Below are 21,748 nucleotides of genomic sequence, written 5' to 3'. Positions count from 1 at the left end.
GCTCCACCAGTCTTCCACTGCCCATCATTGCCAAATGCCTATGCTGTGGTTGTGCATCCATTCCTGACATCATGTTCATTATCTGTAACTTATCCACTTTTTTTTTTTTTTTTTTTTGTTGAAAAATAATAATCGTTAAACGGGCTACTTTTGATTGCTAATGATATAGCACAGAAGCTCATTAGAGGAATATTTTGCAGTATGATTGTTCCAGTGCCCGTTGTCTGAACTAAACTTCAAACACAAACTTCCTATCTGTAACAGCCAAATTAACTGATGTATTCTTAACAACCCCTCCTTCTAATCTTTCTCCTTTTCATGTGCAACGGATCTTTCTGACAGAGCAAAACCAAAATAGGTTAATTGTCATACAGTACTCTTTCCACTTTGATAGCTTTGGCATTGTCTGGACTGAATGTGAACCAACGGAGCTTCAAAAAGGGGCTTCACTTATCATGCCCAACCTGTTACTAAACATAAAGTGCATCTATCGAAATGTGTGAGGTTACCATCATATCTGTTCCACTGAAATCATCTTCCTGAAACCTATCCATTTCTGACATTTCCATAACAACCTACAGATTCCTGATGTCTGTTTTACTGAGATGAACACAACATTCTTGCACCACAGGGCACTTTTAATTGCTTCAGCTGGACTAATGTTTTAATGTAGCTCCTTCCAAAGGAATGAATCTGCTAATTAGTATACTTTCTGTGATGGAATTACACAATTTGATTTTCTTTCATTAGAGATAAAATATAATTTTGTGGATGCAAAATGCAGCTTTCACTGTGGCCCTCATAGTATAGCTTTCACATTTTAAATGTTTTATAATTCTGCCAAATAATTTGTTGTGTGTAGGTTGATTCAAGAGTCTAAATTGCCCGTAGGGGTGAATGTGAGTGTGAATGATTGTTTGTTTATATGTGCCCTGCGATTGGCTGGCGACCAGTTCAGAGTGTACCCCGCCTCTTGCCCGAAGATAGCTGGGATAGGTTCCAGCGTGCCCGCGACCCTAGTGAGGATAAGCGGTATCAATCTATAAATTGATAGAATTTGTTGTGTATGTCTTTGGCCCTATCGTTTGATAAATGATTATTTTTTTTCAAATGGATCCATATGTAATAATTTTTTTGCAACATTTCTGACATTTGATCTCTCTCTCTTTTCAGCAAATTCAAGTCTACTTGGAGGAGGAGGTGGTAAGTGAATGTCTTTATACTTTTAAGTGAATGTCTTTATACTTTGCCTAATGATTGCTGTTATTTTAAAAGAGCTTTACAAGAGTGGATTTTGGTGTAAGGCCCCTCAATATATTTCTATAGATCTGCGGCAGATTTAAGTGTAGAGTACGGTAGGTATGTTCATCAAGTGTCCGTGATGAATGTGACTGAATGTAATGCTGGAAACATGAGTGTGAAGTGCAGCGCAACCTTGCGCTGTGCCACACTGAGTGATGGTCATTACTTTTACTGGTCTGCCGAAGCACATTATCATCAAAGCAGTGAAGGAAATCTAAAGCAGCCAACCGTGGTGTTGGACTAATGGGGAAGGAGCTGGAATGCTGCTGCCCAAATCTCACTGTTCTTTTCTGAAACTGGGGTTGTCAGTGACATGATTGAAATAATAATTTCTCCCATAGTAAGATGAAAGTTCCTAGTTAGATTTTGAATCGTATTTTTTTTTCTGTCTGAAGAGGAAAGTTTGGATGATGTTTGGAGATCCAGCTATATCTACAACCCCAATTCCAATGAAGTTGGGACGTTGTGTTAAACATAAATAAAAACAGAATACAATGATTTGCAAATTATGTTCAACCTATATTTAATTGAATACACTACAAAGATGAGATATTTAATGTTCAAACTGACAAACTTGATTGTTTTTAGCAAATAATCATTAACTTAGAATTTTATGGCTGCAACACAGTCCAACAAAGCTGGGACAGGTGGCAAAAAAGACTGAGAAAGTTGAGGAATGCTCATCAAACACCTGTTTGGAACATCCCACAGGTGAACAGGCTAATTGGGAACAGGTGGGTGCCATGATTGGATATAAAATGAGCTTCCCTGAATTGCTCAGTCATTCACAAGTAAAGATGGGGCGAGGTTCACCTCTTTGTGAACAAGTGCGTGAGAAAATAGTCGAACACTTTAAGGACAATGTTCGTCAACGTAAAATTGCAAGGAATTTAGGGATTTCATCATCTACGGTCCATAATATCATCAAAAGTTTCAGAGAATCTGGAGAAATCACTGCATGTAAGCGGCAAGGCCGAAAACCAACATTGAATGCCCGTGACCTTCGATCCCTCAGGCGGCACTGCATCAAAAACCAACATCAATGTATATCACCACATGGGCTCAGGAACACTTCAGAAAACCAATGTCAGTAAATACAGGTCGGCGCTACATCCATAAGTGCAACTTGAAACTCTACTATGCAAAGCAAAAGCCATCTATCAACAACACCCAGAAACGCCGCCGGCTTCGTGGAAAGTGGAAAAGTGTTCTGTGGTCCGACAACTCCACATTTCAAATTGTTTTAGGAAATTGTGGACGCCGTGTCCTCCGGGCCAAAGAGGAAAAGAACCATCCGGACTGTTATGGACATAAAGTTCAAGAGCCAGCATCTGTGATGGTATGGGGCTGTGTTAGTGCTAATGGCATGGGTAACTTACACATTTGTGAAGGCTCCATTAATGCTGAAAGGTACATACAGGTTTTGGAGAAATATATGCTGCCATCCTAGCAACGTCTTTTTCATGGACGCCCCTGCTTATTTTAGCAAGACAATGCCAAACCACATTCTGCACGTGTTACAACAGCGTGGCTTCGTAGTAAAAGAGTGCAGGTACTAGACTGGCTTGCCTGCAGTCCAGACCTGTCTCCCATTGAAAATGTGTGCCGCATTATGAAGCATAAAATACGACAACGGAGACCCCGGACTGTTGAACAGCTGAAGCTGTACATCAAGCAAGAATGGGAAAGAATTGTCCCAGCTTTTTTGGAAAAAAAATAAAATAAAATTCTAAGTTAATGATTATATACTAAAAACAATAAAGTTGATCAGTTTCAACATTAAATATCTTGTCCTTGTAGTGCATTCAATTCAATATAGGTTGAACATCCATCCATCCATTTTCTGAGCCGCTTATCCTCACAAGGGTCGTGGGAGTGCTGGAGCCTATCCCAGCTATCTTTGGGCAGGAGGCGGGGTACACACTGAACTGGTTGCCAGCCAATCGCATGATTTGCAAATCATTGTATTCTGTTTTTATTTATGTTTAACACAACGTCCCAACTTCATTGGAATTGGGGTTGTAGTTATGCAGTTGTGTGGGAAGATTTGTAGTTATTTATCCAACTTTAATGGTTATAAAACACAGTGTTGTTTTTATCCCTGTTTTTCCATGGTCCATATTTCGACGTTTAGGGTTCTCCACAACAAAGACACAATTAGTATTCTTCTGGATGCTTCTGTGTGTCTTTATTCATGAGTTTGGAATATCTGCGCTAAAAATGCATCTTTGTGAAAGGGACAGTTACCGGTACCTATCCTTCTGCACAGTGTCTTATTGAGTGCACACTGTGCTGAAGAAATCTCACTGCCGTCTAATCACGCTGCCTGGAGTGGCTCTCATGATGTGTCATGGTTAAGACTCCCAATTTTACAGCAAGTGCAGTTTAGTGTGAAAATGTAAATATGGGTGTTTGGAAGCCTCACACCCCTCAGCCCCGGCCAAGCAAGACGCACACGTCCGCTTTGGCTCGGACCTTCTCTCCTGAGTGGAACCTAATCAGCCAGCGGCAGATCTCGCTGTGAGCCGTGGTAAGGTCCTGCGCCGCGAGGTCCGCCGCCGCTATGCAGGTGATGCAAAGTTTACTTTTCAATGTATTTTAATCCTGTAATTTCGAGCCTTTGCGTAACGCGGCCTAATGACGGCTCTCGGAATGAAAAAGTAAACTCCTACAGAGATCGGTCAACCAATCAGCGTTCGTAAGCACAGCCCCCCCAAAGAATTCCTGGTAGCTCTTGGAAGACCCTATCCGGCAGGAGGACAGAAATAATCCAGGGTGGGGACACGGAGAGACCTCAAGCTACCAGGGTAGCTAGGGAAGTTCCTGCAAAGGTTCCTGCGGTGGCAAAGCACCTCCATGATCTAGAATCGTGCTTCAGACCAGGAATGGGAGTGCCTTTTTTACACTACGTTATCAGCTAATTATGGATACAAGCAGTGAAGTTTGTTTCATATAAGCAGGAGATTGGTGTTACAACATTGTCGTCTGCATGCTATTAAGAAACGTAAAGCCACAATAATTTTTACATGGTCGTCGTTGTATAAACATAACTTTAAATGCCAAATAGCTGGGCTTTTTGACAGTCAAGAGTGCATACTAAACAGCAATGACGACAAGACACATGCGCACAGCTGTACTTTTTAATTCTAATCGCTTTGAGTGTCTCTTTATTGTTTTAAAATCAATTTGTCCAATCATTTTCAGCCTCAGAAATACAAGGTCAATAAACTGCAAATGAAAAATCAGTAATAATTTGTTCATTCCTGTATTTTTTTTCCCTAGAAAAAAACAAAATTGATGGATTCAATCAAGGACAGTTTTACAACATTAAAAAGAGTGATGACAATGATTAACCAAACAACCCCCATGCCTCACCCCATGGAAAGCCCAGAAGGCTTTTTTGCTCTTATCTTTATCACTCTGAGGTGGCTGCTGAAGCTGCAAACCCTTCTCACTCTGGCTCTCCCCATACCTTTATCTGTGGTTTGGTGTGTGAATACCTTCTCCCCTGGTGGTGGAAAGGATCGATATGAAGAGGGGACATGCTCTCATACCTTCCTTATCTCACAGCTGTCTTCTCAGGGCTCTGCAGAGGGGTAGTTTCCCAACAGGATGATTCATCATGTTTGGCCTCGTGCACCAGAGCCTTATTTAGTTCCCACAGATTAGGAGGCTGGTTTACCACCACCACTTCACCAGAACTGACAAATCAAACTCGAGGTGATGTGAAGAAATTTAGTTGACCGCCCACTTACTTTTAGATATTCTTTTATTTGGCAGTATTTAATCATCACCAGAAATACAGGTCAAATATTATATTGGTTGATATATGCCATGGTGGTCTGAATTAAATGTAGTGTAAATGTCATTTTTGTCCCGAAACCATTCTTTGTACCCCCAGTATTATGTTAGAGAGACAAAATAAAAACAATGTGGACTTTTTAAGCTCCGGTGCACTGTGCAAGCCTATAAAATCACTAATGGGACTTCTCTCTGGGCCGTATGTTTTCACTTTTATGTACACAGTGGAGTTGAACAAAATAGCACGGTTCTCTGCATTAAACATATTGGTCTCGCTGGGATTTTGTATATACATGGAGGGAAATAACAATAATCTCTGATAATAGCACACTAAATGAGGCCTTTGTGTATCGAGAATAATTATGAATGGTACCAAGTTGATCATGTAATGTGTGTCACAACGTGGCTGGGTGCTGGCACCGACCCAAAAAGAATGTTTCCCTTCCTTTTGATGTCTCCATTCAGAAAAGGGGGGGGGGGGGGGGGGCTGTCTCATTCATATTCTAACCACAATTGTTGCCCATTTAGCAATAGGCTTTTGCTCGACCACCCAACCAAATTGTTTTTCTCGTGTTGGGCATCCTTTCTAAACTCCAGCTGAGCAGTGGGGCACATCCATGCTTGTTTAGTAAGACCTAATTCTGCCTAATTTGGTCATTGGACTCCAATACTCACTGAATTAATCAGCCTTTGCCATTGCTTGCGTAACAGCAACTGTAGCCCCCAGGTCTGCAAACACTTCGCATGATTAGTTGTGTTTGATATGAGCTCTGATTGTATCTGGCTACGGTGGCTGTCCTGTGGTCCAATTCTTGTTACATCAAGATTCCAACAACAACAGCCTTGAGATCAGCAATTCATGAATGGATGTGACATATTTACTGTACACAGGCTGTGTTTTGAGAAAAGTTGCAGATTTACACAGCATATTCTAAATTTCAAATTAAAATTAGGGTTTTTACTTAGAATACAGTTGTCATGCAAACCAGGGGCCAAAACGACAATATTGCTTTTGAAATAAAATTTTGTATAAATTTGGCATTACGGTGCCTTCACACTTGACATGCTTCGTTTGGTTGAAACACACACTGTGATTGCTCAAGTAGTGCAGTTCATTTGGTTGACTGAAATAAAATGACAAACTCGTTATATTTATTTATTTCACTGCACAACCTTTGGTCTGATGATTAAAAATGCCAATATGAACATACATACATAAATAATTATGTATTTTTTATTTTTTTTACTTTGGTCAAGACCAAAGAAACCAACAGATGTGTGAACACAGCCTTATTCTAAGGCCCCGTCTTCACCGAAACACATTTCAGTGTATCCGCCAAGAATGTTTTCAATGTTTGGGCTATGCGGGGTATCCAGAGTGGATACATCTCGAAACCCTCCCCTCACATTTCCTTGTGTACAACTCATGAAACATCTTTCCCAAGACAATGATGTGGTTGTCGCAGTTCTTGTGTGACAGGTGCATGAACACCACCAACACAATGGTGGATTACCATGTCGGATGTTCTTTACCTTGGTGGCTTTCGTTCCAAAGTAGAAGTTCTTTCTTGTTGTCAGTCCACTCTAATGTCTCCTTTATTGTTCGCTTCGCATTCCCTGCCATTATTGCATGTTTTCTTCACACGGGCTTCTTATTCTCTGTTTTTGATGACTTCCTGTGGCACGGTTACAGCCCCACTTCTGGCCTGACATATATACTACAACATTGCAGCTTCTCTGTTTGGAAGCACACATTTCTTGAAACGATGCCGTGTTTACGGTAAACTTTTTAAATACAAATACAAAAAAGATCATCTCAGTTTCTGTTTGGACGGGGACTTTACTTTTTGGGTCCTGGTAAAATTTCCCACTGATGAACATTTTGCAATTTCAGAAAATCTAAATAGTAGCTGTAGGAATGTGCTGTCCTACAAGTGCGTGTTCCCTTGTTCTTGAAAAATAAATATTTTCCAGTTTTAGAAATGTTTGGATAATCCTTTATTAAAGATCCCTATTTGCTTTGTCGTGCATATCTCTGTCTCCTTTTGTCATGCAAAGAGGTCTGTTTTCTTTTCACGTCACCTCCAGGAGACCCATTATCCTCTTTCTGGTGCTGCCAGAGGCCTGCTTATTGTGGAGATTGGCAGAGACCGGGTCATGATGTTCTTTGTAAGCGGGATGGGTGGGTGAGTGAATGGGGGTTTGAGTTTGGAGATGGCGTTGTGTGATGACTTGGCCTGGCACCCTTGCTGTCCCAGCTGCAGCCACATCAGCTCTCTGGGAGCTCAGGACCTCCTTCTATTCTTAATCACTCAAAGATGACAGTATTCTGATCTCTCATCGATTTCATATTATGCTTGACCGATGCGCCTCCATTCACAGATGGTAGTAACAGCTACTAGCAGAATTTATGACAAAGATGGTGTGTTTTCCCCAAGGGGTAGCCTAAATAATGTAACATTATAAATGAAATGCAAAGATTCCTCAGTCAGCGCAATGCCTTAGGGGCATACTGTACTTATCGTCTCATATTTACTGAACACTTAGCTACACCCTGATCGAGATGCACCTTATATCTGTGCTGAAATATGTCCTTTGCTCAGGTGCAGTCACATTATTTTGGTGTTCAGGAAATGTTAAACCATACGTACTGTATGAACTAAATGCACAACATTTGGTATTGTTTAAATTAGCATTTAAATGGTAACTACAAAATGTGTTGCACAATTACAGGTGAGCTTGACCCTTTGTTTTAGTCAAGTTGAACGTCAACAGATAATTATTTTACATGTATAGGGGTTGTATATATGTTCTGTATTTTTATGAGCTAGCTGTCACACTGAAAACTTATCAGTATGTATATTGTAACAATAATATGTAAAGAGTACAGCTGTTGAATCTTCCATTAAGCGTAGTTGTAAACAAGGTCATTTTCTGGACTGTATTTGGAGGTACCAAAGTAGTAATGAAAATGTTTTGTGGACTGCCCTGCCCTGCCCCACCACTCCACTCCCTACTTTGTTTCCACTGCCCCCTCCTCCAATCTGCAGTGATGGATAGACTAATTGATGTGGAATGATTGAACCATTCATTTTATTCAAAAAATGTGGGTTCTGTATTTAGAATCGTTACATGATCATAGAAAAGTAAGAAGAAAGTCAAAGAACTACGTTTGGCTGGCGACCAGTTCAGGGTGTTCTTCTCGCCAGAAGATAGCTGGGATGGGCTCCAGCACGCCCGCAACTCTTGTGAGGATAAAGGGGTACAGAAAATGGATGGATGAAAAGTCAAAGAACATGAGATTAAAAACCAATAGGAACAAAAGGAAAAGGTTGGAGCATGTAATTATGAGTGCCAGTAACAAAAAAATGGCCAGTTGTGCAAAGCTAAACTTCAGAGACTGTTCAACTGGATTTATGAGAAGGTGTGTATCTGCAAACAACATAAGGACACATCTGCCACGTGTCTTGGTATCTCTCTCGTAGCCTATGAATCATTCATCTTTGTCCCCATGTATAAATCAAGTTGCTGGCCGGTGCCTGCGGCAGTCATGTCTTAAGCTGGTTGATGGCAGCGCTTGATCTCTGGCATTTTACTGCAAGTGAGGGAAAGGAATAAACTTGAACGACGCACATATCAGCATTTTAAACAATGTGGAGCCTTCTTTGCTGCTGTTGTAAGCAGATTTGTGCCACTTAGCAAGTCCACACAAATGCAGGATTTTTTGAATAGATTCTTCTCCACTGGGGATCATAGTGTAATTTTTATTTTATATATAAGCGTATACCGTATATAAGCGTATACTGTATAAACCATATAAATTTTGCTCATAAAAATACAATGTAAAAAAAAACACTGTTATATATCCACTTTATGATAAGGTGGTGTGGTGAGTTTGGTCAGGAAGTGAAGAAACGGGTCCAAGCAGGTTGGAACGGGTGGAGGAAGGTGTCGGTGTGTTATGTGACAGAAGAGTCTCTGCTAGGATGAAGGGCAAAGTTTATAAGACAGTGGTGAGGCCAACCATGATGTACGTATTCGAGACCGTGGCACTGAAGAGACAACAGGAAGCAGAGCTGGAGGTGGCGGAAATAAAGATGTTGAGGTTCGATTGAGGAGTGACCAGGTTGGATAAAATAAGAAATTAGCTCATTGGAGGGACAGCCAAGCTTAGATGTTTTGGAGACAAAGTTAGAGAGAGCAGACTTCAATGGTTCGGACATGTCCAGAGGAGTAGAGAGTGAGTATATTGGTAGAAGGGTGATGAGGATGGAGCTGTCAGGCAAGAGAGCTAGCGGAAGACCAAAGAGAAGGTTGATGGATGTCGTGAGGGAAGACATGAGGGCAGTTGGTGTTAGAGAGGAGGATGCAGGAGATAGGCTTATTCATATTCTTATACATATTCTTATTCTTACTCATTCTTGTGACTCATTCAGAAGCTCCAAAATTGCATTGCTACATTGACGATTAATTTAGATAAGTGCACCCTGTTAGTAGATCAACTTCCACATCTAGTTGCTTAAGCATTCAAGTTTGTATCTGTTTTTGCATGCACACCAAGTATTTCAGGTCTAACCACTTTTAAATTCTCCGAAGTTATCACTAACTCGCCATTGTCTTTAGGAGTGTTAATGCAAGGGTTTGTACATGTGCATGGAATTCATGCAGTGAAATGTTCCTTTTTGAAAAATAGTGTAGTAATTATAATCTTGAAGTAATAAAAGGTGTTAAAAGCTCAAGCTTCAGTGCTCTTGCGCTGCCATATAACTGCAAGAAAGGGCAGGAGAACAGAGCAGACCATTGTCAGACTTTTCTGAAACATTTAGTTGAAAATAAATGTCTGTTTCCCTCTCTCCTATAGGGGCTCCACTATAAATGTATTGCAGCTGCTTATTTTCCTTTGTGTTTGACCTCTGCAGCCTCTCTCCTCTCTTCTTACCATCTCCGAAAGGAAACAAAGATGACCTTTGACTTCGATCGAGGGACATGGGAGATGGATATTGTGCAATCCTACATAGTATCTCTATATATTTGAAACAGTTATTCATTCTCCTGATTCTACATTACAAAAGACTACAATTTAAGTATCCACCTTATTCTGTCACTGCACATTGTGCACAGAGTGTATATACCCCCACAGGGCTTGTGAACAAGGCAAGAAAATATCAATTTAGTTTTTATCCACATTGCATTGCACTCGACCTCCCCTGGACCCGAGACCCCTCGGTGTATCACCGTTTCTGGGTCAGTTGTTGAGATTTTAGACAAAGCATTACCAGCACTAGTGTCGGAGCACATTTGTGTCCTGTGTCGGATTCATTGTGGCCTGTTTTGGGGGCTGATCCTGCGCTCGCTTTGGCCGTTTTCTTTTGCATGCATGTGTCTGTGTGTATTATCTGAAATTGTCTTTTTGACTGCGTCTTCAAATGGCTGTATGCGTGAGTGCAAACTTGATTGTCCACACATTTGCTTGCATGATGGCCTGTCAGCATTCTTCTGAATCTGCAAGTGTGTAACTGGGCTTCAGCTGTATGAGTCTTATTCTGGTATATCTGGATGCTGAGTTGCCTTGTCAGTTGACTCAGTGGTCAGTTTAGGTCCCACTGCCCCCAGCGATGCCGGATGGAGTGATGAGATCTGACAGATGGGGACAGTTCTTCGTAGGGCTCTGCATCGTAGTCTTACCAACCAGTGCAATGCTAACACAAGGACATCACATGTGGCCCTAAGAACTTGGCCACATGGTCACCACTCATTCAGAAATGGTTGACATCATAGTGTGAAACCCTTGATTCTGTTTGTTGTCTTAACATTTATTTGTATGGGTTAGTATAACTCCCTATTCTAAAATACTAAAGGTACCTTGCCATGCTTCAAGATGAAATCCGGCCAGTTATCAGTACTTTGGAGAATTGGGAAGATTAGATTTTCATGCAAGATGGCACACGTTCCCAATTTGCTCTAGCTGTTTGTGAATTGGTGAATGCTCACTTCCCTGGGATGGGCTTGGTTAAAGGAGGAAGACTACTACTTCTTTTGCTTTTGGCTTGTCCCGTTATGGGTCACCAGAGCGTTTCATCCTTTTCCATCTAAGCCTATCTCCTGCATCCTACTCTCTAACACCAACTGCCCTCATGTCATCCCTCACTCCATGTATTAAACTTCTCTTTGGTCTTCCTTGAGCTCGTTTGCCTGGCAGCTCCATCTCCATCACCCCTCTTCCAATATACTCACTCTCTCTCCTCTGGACGTTTCCAAACCATTGAAGTCTACTCTCTTTAACTTTGTCTCCAAAACATCTAACCTTGGCCGTCCCTCTGATGAGCTAATTTCAAATTTTATCCAACCTGGTCACTCCTAGAGAGATTTCCGTCACCTCCAGCTCTGCTTCCTGTTGTCGCCTCAGTGCCACTGTCTCTTACCAAAAAAAAAAAAAAAAACTTGACGGGAAAATACCATAAGATTTGTCTTCCATTCCACAAGAGTTGCTTTTGAAATCAGTTGATGCGATTGTAGGGGGGCTAAAGAAGCTAGTAGCAAATTGTGGTGCCTATATAGAAATTTAAATAAAAACTCATGCTAATCGTTTTACTCATCTATTTGTTGAAAACAAAATCATACATTAAAGAACAAACAAAAAATAAAAGGAAATCAAAATATAATAATTTATTTAGTTTTATATAAATGGGTTAATGTGAGGATCTAATTGAGACCATCCATCCATCCATTATGAATGATAAAAGACAGTGAATACACAGACCCAATAGTCTTTAATGTATTACTCCAGGAATAAGAAAATTTCCTTTTGTTTTTAAATTATTGCTATGCTACAATATGCATCATGGATGGATAGAACTATTGGATCATAAGAATGACTGTGTATCACCTTAATTACTGACCAAAAATCTGAATATTACTTAATATTTAAATCACGCACAAACATGATACGTCAAAATATTTTTAGACCTAAGCTCACTGAGTATTGAATGCACTCAATTGCACAGGATGCCAAAACTAAAAGTGCGCTTTACATTTTTTTTGAACAGACTAAAACTAAATGTTTTTTTTGACATAAATGTGAATGCAAACAAGGAAGAAACAATATTATTCCCTCCCTAATAATATGAAAATGCTTAAAAAAGTGTAGCAGTAGTAGTTGTGTAGTGATAAAATTGTGCCTCCCTAGCTGCTCAGTGCAATATGGCTAAACAACAATATGTTTAATATATGAAGAAATCTGGTCCCTCTGCACATTTTGTCACTAATGTTCATCCTTCATGTGGTGTCAGATGTAAGGGTGAAACAACAGACACAATAAAATTACTTAATTACAATAACTTATTGTTATACTTAGCAGTTAAACAATTTCCCATTGAACAATGTTCAGATGAACATCCATCCATGTGTCTATTTTTTATGCCAGCTAACTTTGGTGAGAGGTGGGCTACACTCTGGTCTGGTTGCCAGCCATTTGCGGGCACATATTGACAGCTAACCATTCACATACACATCCACGCATCTAATCCACACCTTATTCGGAATGTGTAGAGGAAAATTCACACATGGCGACAATGTGCCCATTATGCACTACATCTACTACACCATTGGTTCCCATTCATGGAAACTAAACCTGACACGTTTGTATGGTACTCTCATCAAATTGACACAATATAGGCCTGTGGTTTGGCACAGTACAGAGTGGCTATACAATACATCCCACAGGCATAAAGAGTACACACGAAAACTGTCACGGTTTATTGCTCCCTGTGAGCCAATATTTATACAATAGTGGATGGCTTATGAATTATGTGACGTTCAAATTATGTAGGAAAGGAATATCAATGAGGTGGTCTTGAACAGGCTCTTTGGTTGCTTAGTCATTGTCCTTATATGATACTTCTTGCAGAGACGGACCTATTGTGGTGGCTTTTTGCCAACGTGTAACTCACTGTGGAGTTTTTGAGTCACTCATGGGGCAATCTAGTTAGGTCTGTCTGACAGGCTGCTTGCCTACAAGTGAGGTTTCAGCCAAAGGAAAGCAGAGCAAGCTCCAGAGGAATGCTGTCATCTTTTTGTCAGACCATGGGGAATAGCATTTTCACCCTCCTCTACCATTCCTGTCTTACCCTCACCCTGTATTTATCCTTCACTGTATCAGCCGGTTCCCTTGGTGAAGATCTCCACTTTCCCAGTGTCTGTTCCTCTCAGCCTGGCTGTGCAACATAAACAGTCGGGCGTCGAGCAGATGAAACACCAAGCATCCCTCAGGAGGCGGACAAGTCACTGTGTGACCCCCCCCCCTTGCTGCCTGCCTAAAAAGGCCCAGCAGCAATCCTGGTATACTTGCTGAGACTGACACTGAGCCAGCTTGTTGGACTAATGTAAAAGATGCTCATTGCATCCTTCCTGTGGGGGAGATGAGCATTTATACCTTTGGGATGATGCCCACCACTCCACCCTATCCCCTCATCCCAGGCACTTCATTATCACCTGCACAGTGCTCCTGCAGTGTGTGCACTGTAGACAGATCTCTAAGGAGAGTCACAGGAACTCACGTACAGGAGCTCTGAAGACTGGAGGTGAATGTCAGGAAAATAAATGTGGGGAAAGGGGTGTGTAAAATAGCAGAGGGATAAATAGACTAAAAGAACAGAACAGATGTCTGCCTTAGTGGGTGGTGCGAAAACTAAACTGTTTGTGTTATGTCTTCTCATTTTCCTCTGCAAATTAATGTATTTTCACAACAAGAGTGAGATGCAGAGCATCAACATACACACCATGTTATCAAATATGTTTTTAGGTTGGCAGCAACTGTCAACATGTTTTGCGGTGAGAGGAAATAATGCTGTAATGCATTTAGGAGTTTTTGGATTATTTAATTAAGGTATCTGGGCACTGCTATCGTAGTGCCATGGTCTTGAATATATTCCTTTCTTTGGCATTCAGCAAAGGAAGGCTTTTCTGATGTGTTCGCACAAAATGTCTCAGGGAATGACAATTTCTTTTGAGAATATTGTCTTGGACAAAACAAAAATCAAAGAATAAATACCGACTGTTGGTTTACATTACATTAACGATTTCTGGACAAATACATATATGACAATGAAATACATAAAGCAGAGTCGAATATGACCAGTCCAGTCATGGCAAAGAATTCCCCATTTTCTCTGGGGCATTACTCCCCCGCACAGCCCATCACTCTGATTCTCATGCTTACCATGCATGAGTGCATGCATGCAAGTGTAAAAACATTCAAGTATATGCATGTAGTAACAAGAAAAAAGTGTGAGCACGCTAATTGTTGTTTGTGATTTTCACTCTTACAGTATGTTGGAATAATAAAAAACAAAAAAAAACAAAAAAAAAATATTTACAGTGTGTGCCAGGTTATAAGGAACTAGAAGCCCAGGAACTCATCGTGAATGCACCATAGGGACTTTTACCACCACAGGAACCTTTGCAGGGGTTTGCCTAGCTATCCTGGTAGTTTGAGTTCCTCCGCAGTCCCCACCACTGGGGGAAAAAAAAAAAGAAAGAAAGAGAGGGTACGGAAGGTTCCCTCTGGATTATTTTGTTCCTCCTGCCAGATAGGGTCTTCCGAGAGCTACCAGGAACTCTTTGAGGGGGCAGGCTGTGCTTAAGAGTGCTAATTGGCTAACAGTGCTCAGTAGACGTTTACTTTTTCATTCACAGAGCCGCCATTATGCGGCGTTACTCAAAGCCCGAAATAAGAGGATTAAAATACATTGAAAAGCAAAACTTAGACTCACCGATTGAGCATGGCAGTGGCAGACCTCGTGGTGAAATCTGCCACATGGCGAAAAGGTCCACCAATGGCCGACTCTATCACAAAAAACCTTCCTTCACAAATAAATATTGCAGTGGACAGTCTGTTTTTTTTTTCCCCCCTTGCAAACACATTTACAGATACCAAATACTTCACACTGCTGTATTAAAAAACTAAAAGCTGTCCATGAAGTTAGGTATTTTTTATTGAGTTAGTAAACCTTATTCAGGTAAGGTATTTGTAATGCTAATCTGGCTGTAGACAGCAGAGTAAAACAAAGCAAAATAGAAGCAAATACATATACAAACAAGTTAAATATTACATTACATCATAGCACATGATGAAGAAAAGGTCCATAAAAGGCATGTGAGCGGATGTTCTCTAAAGCTCGACAACTTGCATGAAAATAAAGAAAAATGTAATCGCCTGAATGACAAAACATTAGAAAAACTTGGTGTTTTTGAATAAATAGATAAATAAATGTAGAAGCCTGCAGATGACTATCGATGTGATTAATTGTTCTCAAATTTGTAGTGGAACTGTGTAAGGATTTAGGCTCTTGTCCCTATTGCATTTTCCAGCTGATAAATCACATTGTGCAACAGAAGCTTGCAGATGACTATCAATCTATTTAGGTATGTCATCTCAATAAAAAAGAATAAATATAATTTATTGAAATATAGCTGTGTATATAATAAAACTCCCTCAAAGACCGCAGCCAGGTTGGCATTCCAAATTAGAATCAGTTCAAATTGCCTCACCTGCATAAAGGGTTAGGTTTTAAAGGTATCAAAAATATTTGCAATTCAGATAAATTAAGTAAAATAAAATAAAAAATAAATATAAAATAAGACATTGAAAGCTTTAAATACCAGCATCTTTTTAGATCCAGTTGGTGTCAGTAATGAGCAACATCGGCCTCATTTGCTTAAGCTACCCTGAACTAATAAGTACGATGGAAACCTTTTGCTATCAAGAATTCAAAGTTCCTTTGCTGGTTGGTGGAAAAGCAACTGATCTATCTGTTTAATCTTTAGAGAAGTGAACTGAGAATGGTGTGCTTGTTTACGTTGAGGTACTCACTATACTGTTGGCATGTCAAGTCTGCACTAAGTTGCTGATTTAATGTGGCTTCAACTACACTAATATTTAAGATAATGGTACATGTTGATGCTATCATTCTGTAATTTGTGTGCAATGCGTACGGTTAAGTTAATGCATTTTTATTTTGGTACTGTGGATAAGTGATATTCCTTAATGCATTTTTATTTTGGTACTGTGGATCAGTGATATTCCTGCTACTTGGCAGGTGTTGAAAGTAACTAAAAAGTTACTTTTTTCTAACTTTAAAAAAAAATAAGTAATCAGTAAAGTAACCAAGTTACTTTTAAGCCCAAGTAATCAGTAAAATAACTAAGTTACTTTTTTCAAGGTAACTGTGGCAACACTGCTGAGGATAGACACAATATTAACATATCACCTATGACTTCCCTCACTGATGGACACCAGTAATCCATCTTGAGAATCTCTACACAAAAACTTTCCCCTAAAATAAACAGCATGATGATGAAGTTCTAGAAAAATAGCACATGTGCAAAGAAATATAGGATTTATAAATAACCTTTAGCAAATAAAATATTATTTTTCAGGTTTCCTACAGCATGTTCATATTTTGAATTTGTATAATTTTGGCACTATTTATGTTGAGAAGTATGTTTTAAGTTATCGAAAATGTAAGTTGATTTATTTTGAAATATTGTATCCTGGTCACTGATGGTGTAGTGATACACTCGCCTGACTTTGGTGCGGGCAGCGTGGGTTCAGTTCCCACTCAGTGACGGTGTGAATGTGAGTGCGAATTGTTGTCCGTGTCTATACGTGCCCAGCGACTGACTGGCGACCAATTCAGGGTGTAGTCCGCCTTTCGCCCGAAGTCAGCTGGGATAGGCTCCAGCGTTCCGCGACCCAGGATAAGTTGTGTTGTAAATGGATGGATGGATATTGTATCCTGTCTTAGATTCACATTTATGCGGGGTGGGGAAAAAAATAAATAAATATTCTGTTCAAAATATTTAGCCTGGGCGTCACGGTGACCAACTGGTTGGAGTGTCTGCCTCACAGTTCTGAGGTCTGGGGTTCAATCCCCGGCTTCGCCTGTGTGGAGTTTGTATGTTCTCCCCCTGCCTGCGTGGGTTTTCTCCGGGGACTCCGGTTTCTTCCCACATCCCAAAAACATGCATTAATTGAAGACTCTAAATTGCCCATCGGTGTGAATGTGAGTGTGAATGGTTGTTTGTTTATATGTGCCCTGCGATTGGCTGGCAACCGGTTCAGGGTGTACCCCGCCTCTGCCCGATGATAGCTGGGATTGGCTCCAGCACGCCCGCGACCCCAGTGATGAGAAGCGGCTCAGAAAATGGATGGATGGATGGATGGATTGATATTTAGCCTGTTTGGCCTGCGACCTAAAATTTGCTTTGAGTTTTGGCCTCCTGTATTATTGAGTTTAACAACGTTAAATAGAATAATATATATAATATATGCGCAAGAAGTACATCTTCAGGTTTTCAGACATTCATTTAGAATTTGGCCTAAAGCAGTACTTAGTGGGTCCTTTGTAATTCTAGACAGATTTTTCATGGTGGTGAAAAGCTATTTGAGGGCACTGAAAGTTGGTATGCTACTCAGTGGCTCACGTTAGCATACTGCTGGGGGAGCATAGTTAGCAGTTAATGAACATTTTGGGGGGGGTCTTGCTGTTTCATTTTGGTAGCATTGAATCTATCATGTCTTTTTGAAGTTGCTTTCCAAGCCTTGATAAACACAGCTTGCCAATAAGCTTGTTAGGGTCTTTCTACCAAGTGCAGATAAATGACCCAGTTCATCAAACTGTGAGAGAGACAGAGCAGGTCTCTTGTGACTGGTACGAGCCTTGATGAAACCGCAATCAGCTCAGTACCATGGGGAGCAATTGTGTTTAGAGTTGGTGGGTGAATGGACCTGCTGCGAGCTAAGAGTGATTCAAGCTTTAAGTCTAGCTGGCCAAGCCTGCCACACACCCAGTCCACCTGTGCAATTGAAAATAAGACTATGTCCCTTCCCTTTTGCTTCCAGTGCTGATGGAGTGATAAAAAACACAGATTATTTTACTGCAAGACTCTGGACTCAATGCAGTATTGGGGGTGGGGGGTTAATGAAGGCTCACACAGCTCTAGTGTTGATTCCCATTCTAAATTGTGTATGTTTGTTTTGACCTAAAGGTCACAATGAGGATGATTTAGGTGAATAGCTAAGAAAGCACTTTACCTTTTTGCAATTTCTCCGGTAACCGTTCAGTCACCTTCCAAGTTGTTTACTTCCATTGTGAATACTCCGTGGAATACTTGCTTTTCCTCAGTAGCTCTTTCTTAGAGAATGTGTTCTGTTTGACAAAAAACACACAAAAACAATTCTAGAAAGCAAGTAAAGGGTTTCCTCCCTTTTGGACAGTGCAAAATGTCTCCCCAAGCATGCTAATAACATGGATTGGGCCAAATGAAATGTAAGAGTCAACAAATTTAGCAGTATTTGAAGCTGATATTTCATGTCTTGCACTGAGGTGAGGCTTCCGTCGGCCCACTCTGCCATAAAGCCCCAACTGGTGGAGGGCTGCAGTGATGGTTGACTTTCTAGAACTTTCTCCCATCTCCCGACTGCATCTCTGGAGCTCAGCCCCAGTGATCTTTGGGTTCTTCTTTGCCCATCTCACCAAGGCTCTTCTCCCCCGATTGCTCAGTTTGGCCGGAGGGCCAGCTCAAGGAAGGGTTCTGGTCGTCCCAAACATCTTCCATTTAAGGATTATGGAGGCCACTGTGCTGTTAGGAACCATAGGTGCAACAGAATATTTTTTTTAACCTTGGCCAGTTTTGTGCCTTGCCACAATTCTCAAGTCTCTGAGCTCTTCAGGCAGTTTCTTTTTTAATAAATCTGCAAAAATTTCAACAATTCCATTTTTTTCCGTCAATATGAGGTGCTGTGTGTACATTAATGAGGGAAAAAAAAAGAACTTAAATGGTTTTAGTAAATGGCTGCAATATAAGAAATTGTGAAAAATTTAAGGGCGTCTGAATACTTTCTGGATGTTGTTTTTAATCAAACGTTTTTTAAAATAAACATATAAAAATAATCCCAACGACTGTGGTGAATAGATGACGGCCCTCCATCTTGATGAATGACGTGACGTTCACAATGACGTGGGCATGTCCCACAGCTGTTCCGATGAAAGGTAGTGTACATCGTGTATACGCCCGATCGGAATAGATCACGTCACATGCAAACAGTTGACCAGAGATCTTCAGTCAGATTTATTTCAATCGGAATGACAAAAAAAAAATGTGTCTCGTCTTTGTCTTTGTTACTGGTTTAGTTAAACTCCCCACAATGTATCTGCCCTCCTGGGTGGGGCACATCTGTTAAATGTTCTATTTACCTATATTGGAGTTGTTTAAAATGTGTGTCTGAGACTATCAGCATGCCGGTACGTGCCTGCTTTTGTGTTTGTGTGTGTGTGTGCATGTAATTGTGCACGAGCATGCTGAGTGTGTGCATGTGCATTTGGCATCGGTCGCCAACACCTAAATTGGGTCTGGATGTAGCTCATAAACATTAGTAGTCAATGACAGAGCCGGTCTGAGAAATAAATAAATCTTTGTAAAAAGGGGGGGAAAAAAACAAAAAACTGACTGAATTATTTTCTAGGTTATTCTACAACTGGGTTTGAAAACATGGCTTGTATGCCTACTTAGGTGAATTGCTCTTGATGTGGACATTGCCTTTGATCACTCACAAAGCATGTCGCAGTAAGGTCTGCATAGGCACCAGACAGATGGCCATGAAATAATGGGTTTTATTTTACTGGAGCCTTTTACAGCCCTGCAAGATCTGTGTGCATTTATTGCTGCCGTTTACGATGGCTACTGCATATATTAGAAACATGTAAAGGCCTTATTGCTAATTGAAAAATATTGAATTACCTCAATCAATGATTATTATATTTTCCGCAATATAAATCAAAAGGTGTACAGTATTGTATGAAGTATAGCGCAACGCCCTTGAAGGAAATCCAGTTCCAGTGCCGCTAAGTCTTTCCAAGCACACTTCATCATTTGTCCAAAATGGCAAATTTCTCTCCTCTCGTCAACTGTGCTTAAAAAGCTTGTTAATCTTTGCGTCGGTAAGCATTATGGGGACAGAAATACCTAATTATCTTTGCATGATTGGCTACTGAGCAGACAAGGAAATCCACCCTAATGATGCATTTCATCTAGTCAGTCCTCTGCCAGCTCCCTCAGTTGGGCAAGGAACAACAAGTGTTATCATCTCACTTAGTTTATTTTTACCTCTGTCAGAAAAGAGTTGCTGACCTTAATAGTACAATCATAGTAAAACACCTGCACCGATTAAACATTCTTCAGGTAAAGCAATCTGATGACATATTTCCTGCTAATCAAAAGTCATCCCAGCATGCACACAAGACTATTTTACTGTTTATTGCACTGCATTTGGCTGGTGACCAGTCCAGGGTGTGCCAGCCTCTCCCCCAATGTCAGTTGGGATAAGCTCCACCCTAATGAGGACAAGCGGAAGAGAAAATGGCTGGATTGAAAGATGTTATTTTGCCATCGACTGTAGACAATCTGGGTCTCCTATTGAGGCTGTGTAGTTGTCTGTAGTTGTCTCGCCACGCTGCACTATTTGCATATCTGTTGTCGACCAATACTGGCCACTCATGCCAGAGTAGCGTCTGCTCCATTTGCACACTGAATGAGGATTATCTGCAACATTTGCACAACCAACATTGTCCCAGACTACTCGTCACTTTAAACCGCATACACTCTTTGAAGTCTCGGCGCCCTCTGCACAATGGTCATTGCACCGGACTATTGCAATATTAGTCATTCGAACTGCTCTAAGTGCTAGAGGACTGCATCTTTTTGCACAATTGTCAAACAAATAAATAAATAAATGTACCGGCATTACCAGATAACTAGCAACCCTTTACTGCTCAGTGACTGTTTTTTTTGTGTGTCAATGTCTTTATGTCTCAAAAGTGTTCTGTCAATTGACTGTCTGTTGTCGTACTAGAGCGGCTCCAACTACCGGAGACAAATTCCATGTGTGTTTTTTGGACATACTTGGCAAATAAAGATGAGTCTGACGTTCATTCTGTAGGTCATTACGATTCTGACAGAAGCTTACAATTCCGTTTTGTTTTCAAATATGATCCAGGCCTCTTTCGTATGTGGACATAAATCAGATATGCATCCAATGTGACTGCAGTCTGCACGCTCACGTCGCGCTCATCCGACCTCTACGTCATCAAAAGGCAACAAACGTTACAACTGTTCAACAAAACAGACAAGGCGTGAAAATCAATAGCGGACGAATGCACAGAAAACAGTCAGTGGTGAAAAGATGCTTTATAATTGATAAATATAACAAAATGTTGGCTCCAGTCGCACAAAATCCTTGAAATGGTCACAAATGCATCAGGACTGAGACCTACATGAGGGGCAAAATTTAGTTCTGTGAACACATTGCACCATGTGATGTTGTGGTTTGTGCGCATGTGTGTTACTTGACAGATGCATTCCGTTCACATTAGAAATCTCATCTGTTTTCGGTGAACGACTACATAAAAAGGTCAAATTTGACAAAAAATCTAAATTGGGTTATACACCCTGCAGTGGGAACATAGTGTAAATGTCTTCTTTTTTTTTTTTTTTTTTAAATAAAAACATAACTAGCCATTTGTAACTACGTAGCTCATAGCCATCTGTTTATATTCTGCTTTGTGCATGTTTGCTCGACTTTAAATAT

The 21,748-nt window shown here is 40.6% G+C and overlaps 1 protein-coding gene across 4 annotated transcripts in view; it reads left to right on the top strand.

The window, feature by feature from the left end:
- macrod2 (mono-ADP ribosylhydrolase 2) overlaps positions 1–21,748 on the top strand; it is a 459,456-nt gene that overhangs the window by 103,053 nt on the left and 334,655 nt on the right. For all 4 annotated transcript variants that reach the window (XM_061690718.1, XM_061690717.1, XM_061690716.1 and 1 more), the window contains exon 4: positions 1,174–1,203. In XM_061690718.1, the coding sequence (XP_061546702.1) occupies positions 1,174–1,203 (30 nt within the window). The remainder of the gene's footprint in view (positions 1–1,173; positions 1,204–21,748) is intronic.

The sequence above is a fragment of the Phycodurus eques genome, chromosome 11, assembly GCF_024500275.1.
Source record: "Phycodurus eques isolate BA_2022a chromosome 11, UOR_Pequ_1.1, whole genome shotgun sequence".
NCBI lineage: Eukaryota > Metazoa > Chordata > Actinopteri > Syngnathiformes > Syngnathidae > Phycodurus > Phycodurus eques.
This window is presented reverse-complemented; position numbering and strand designations above follow the sequence as displayed.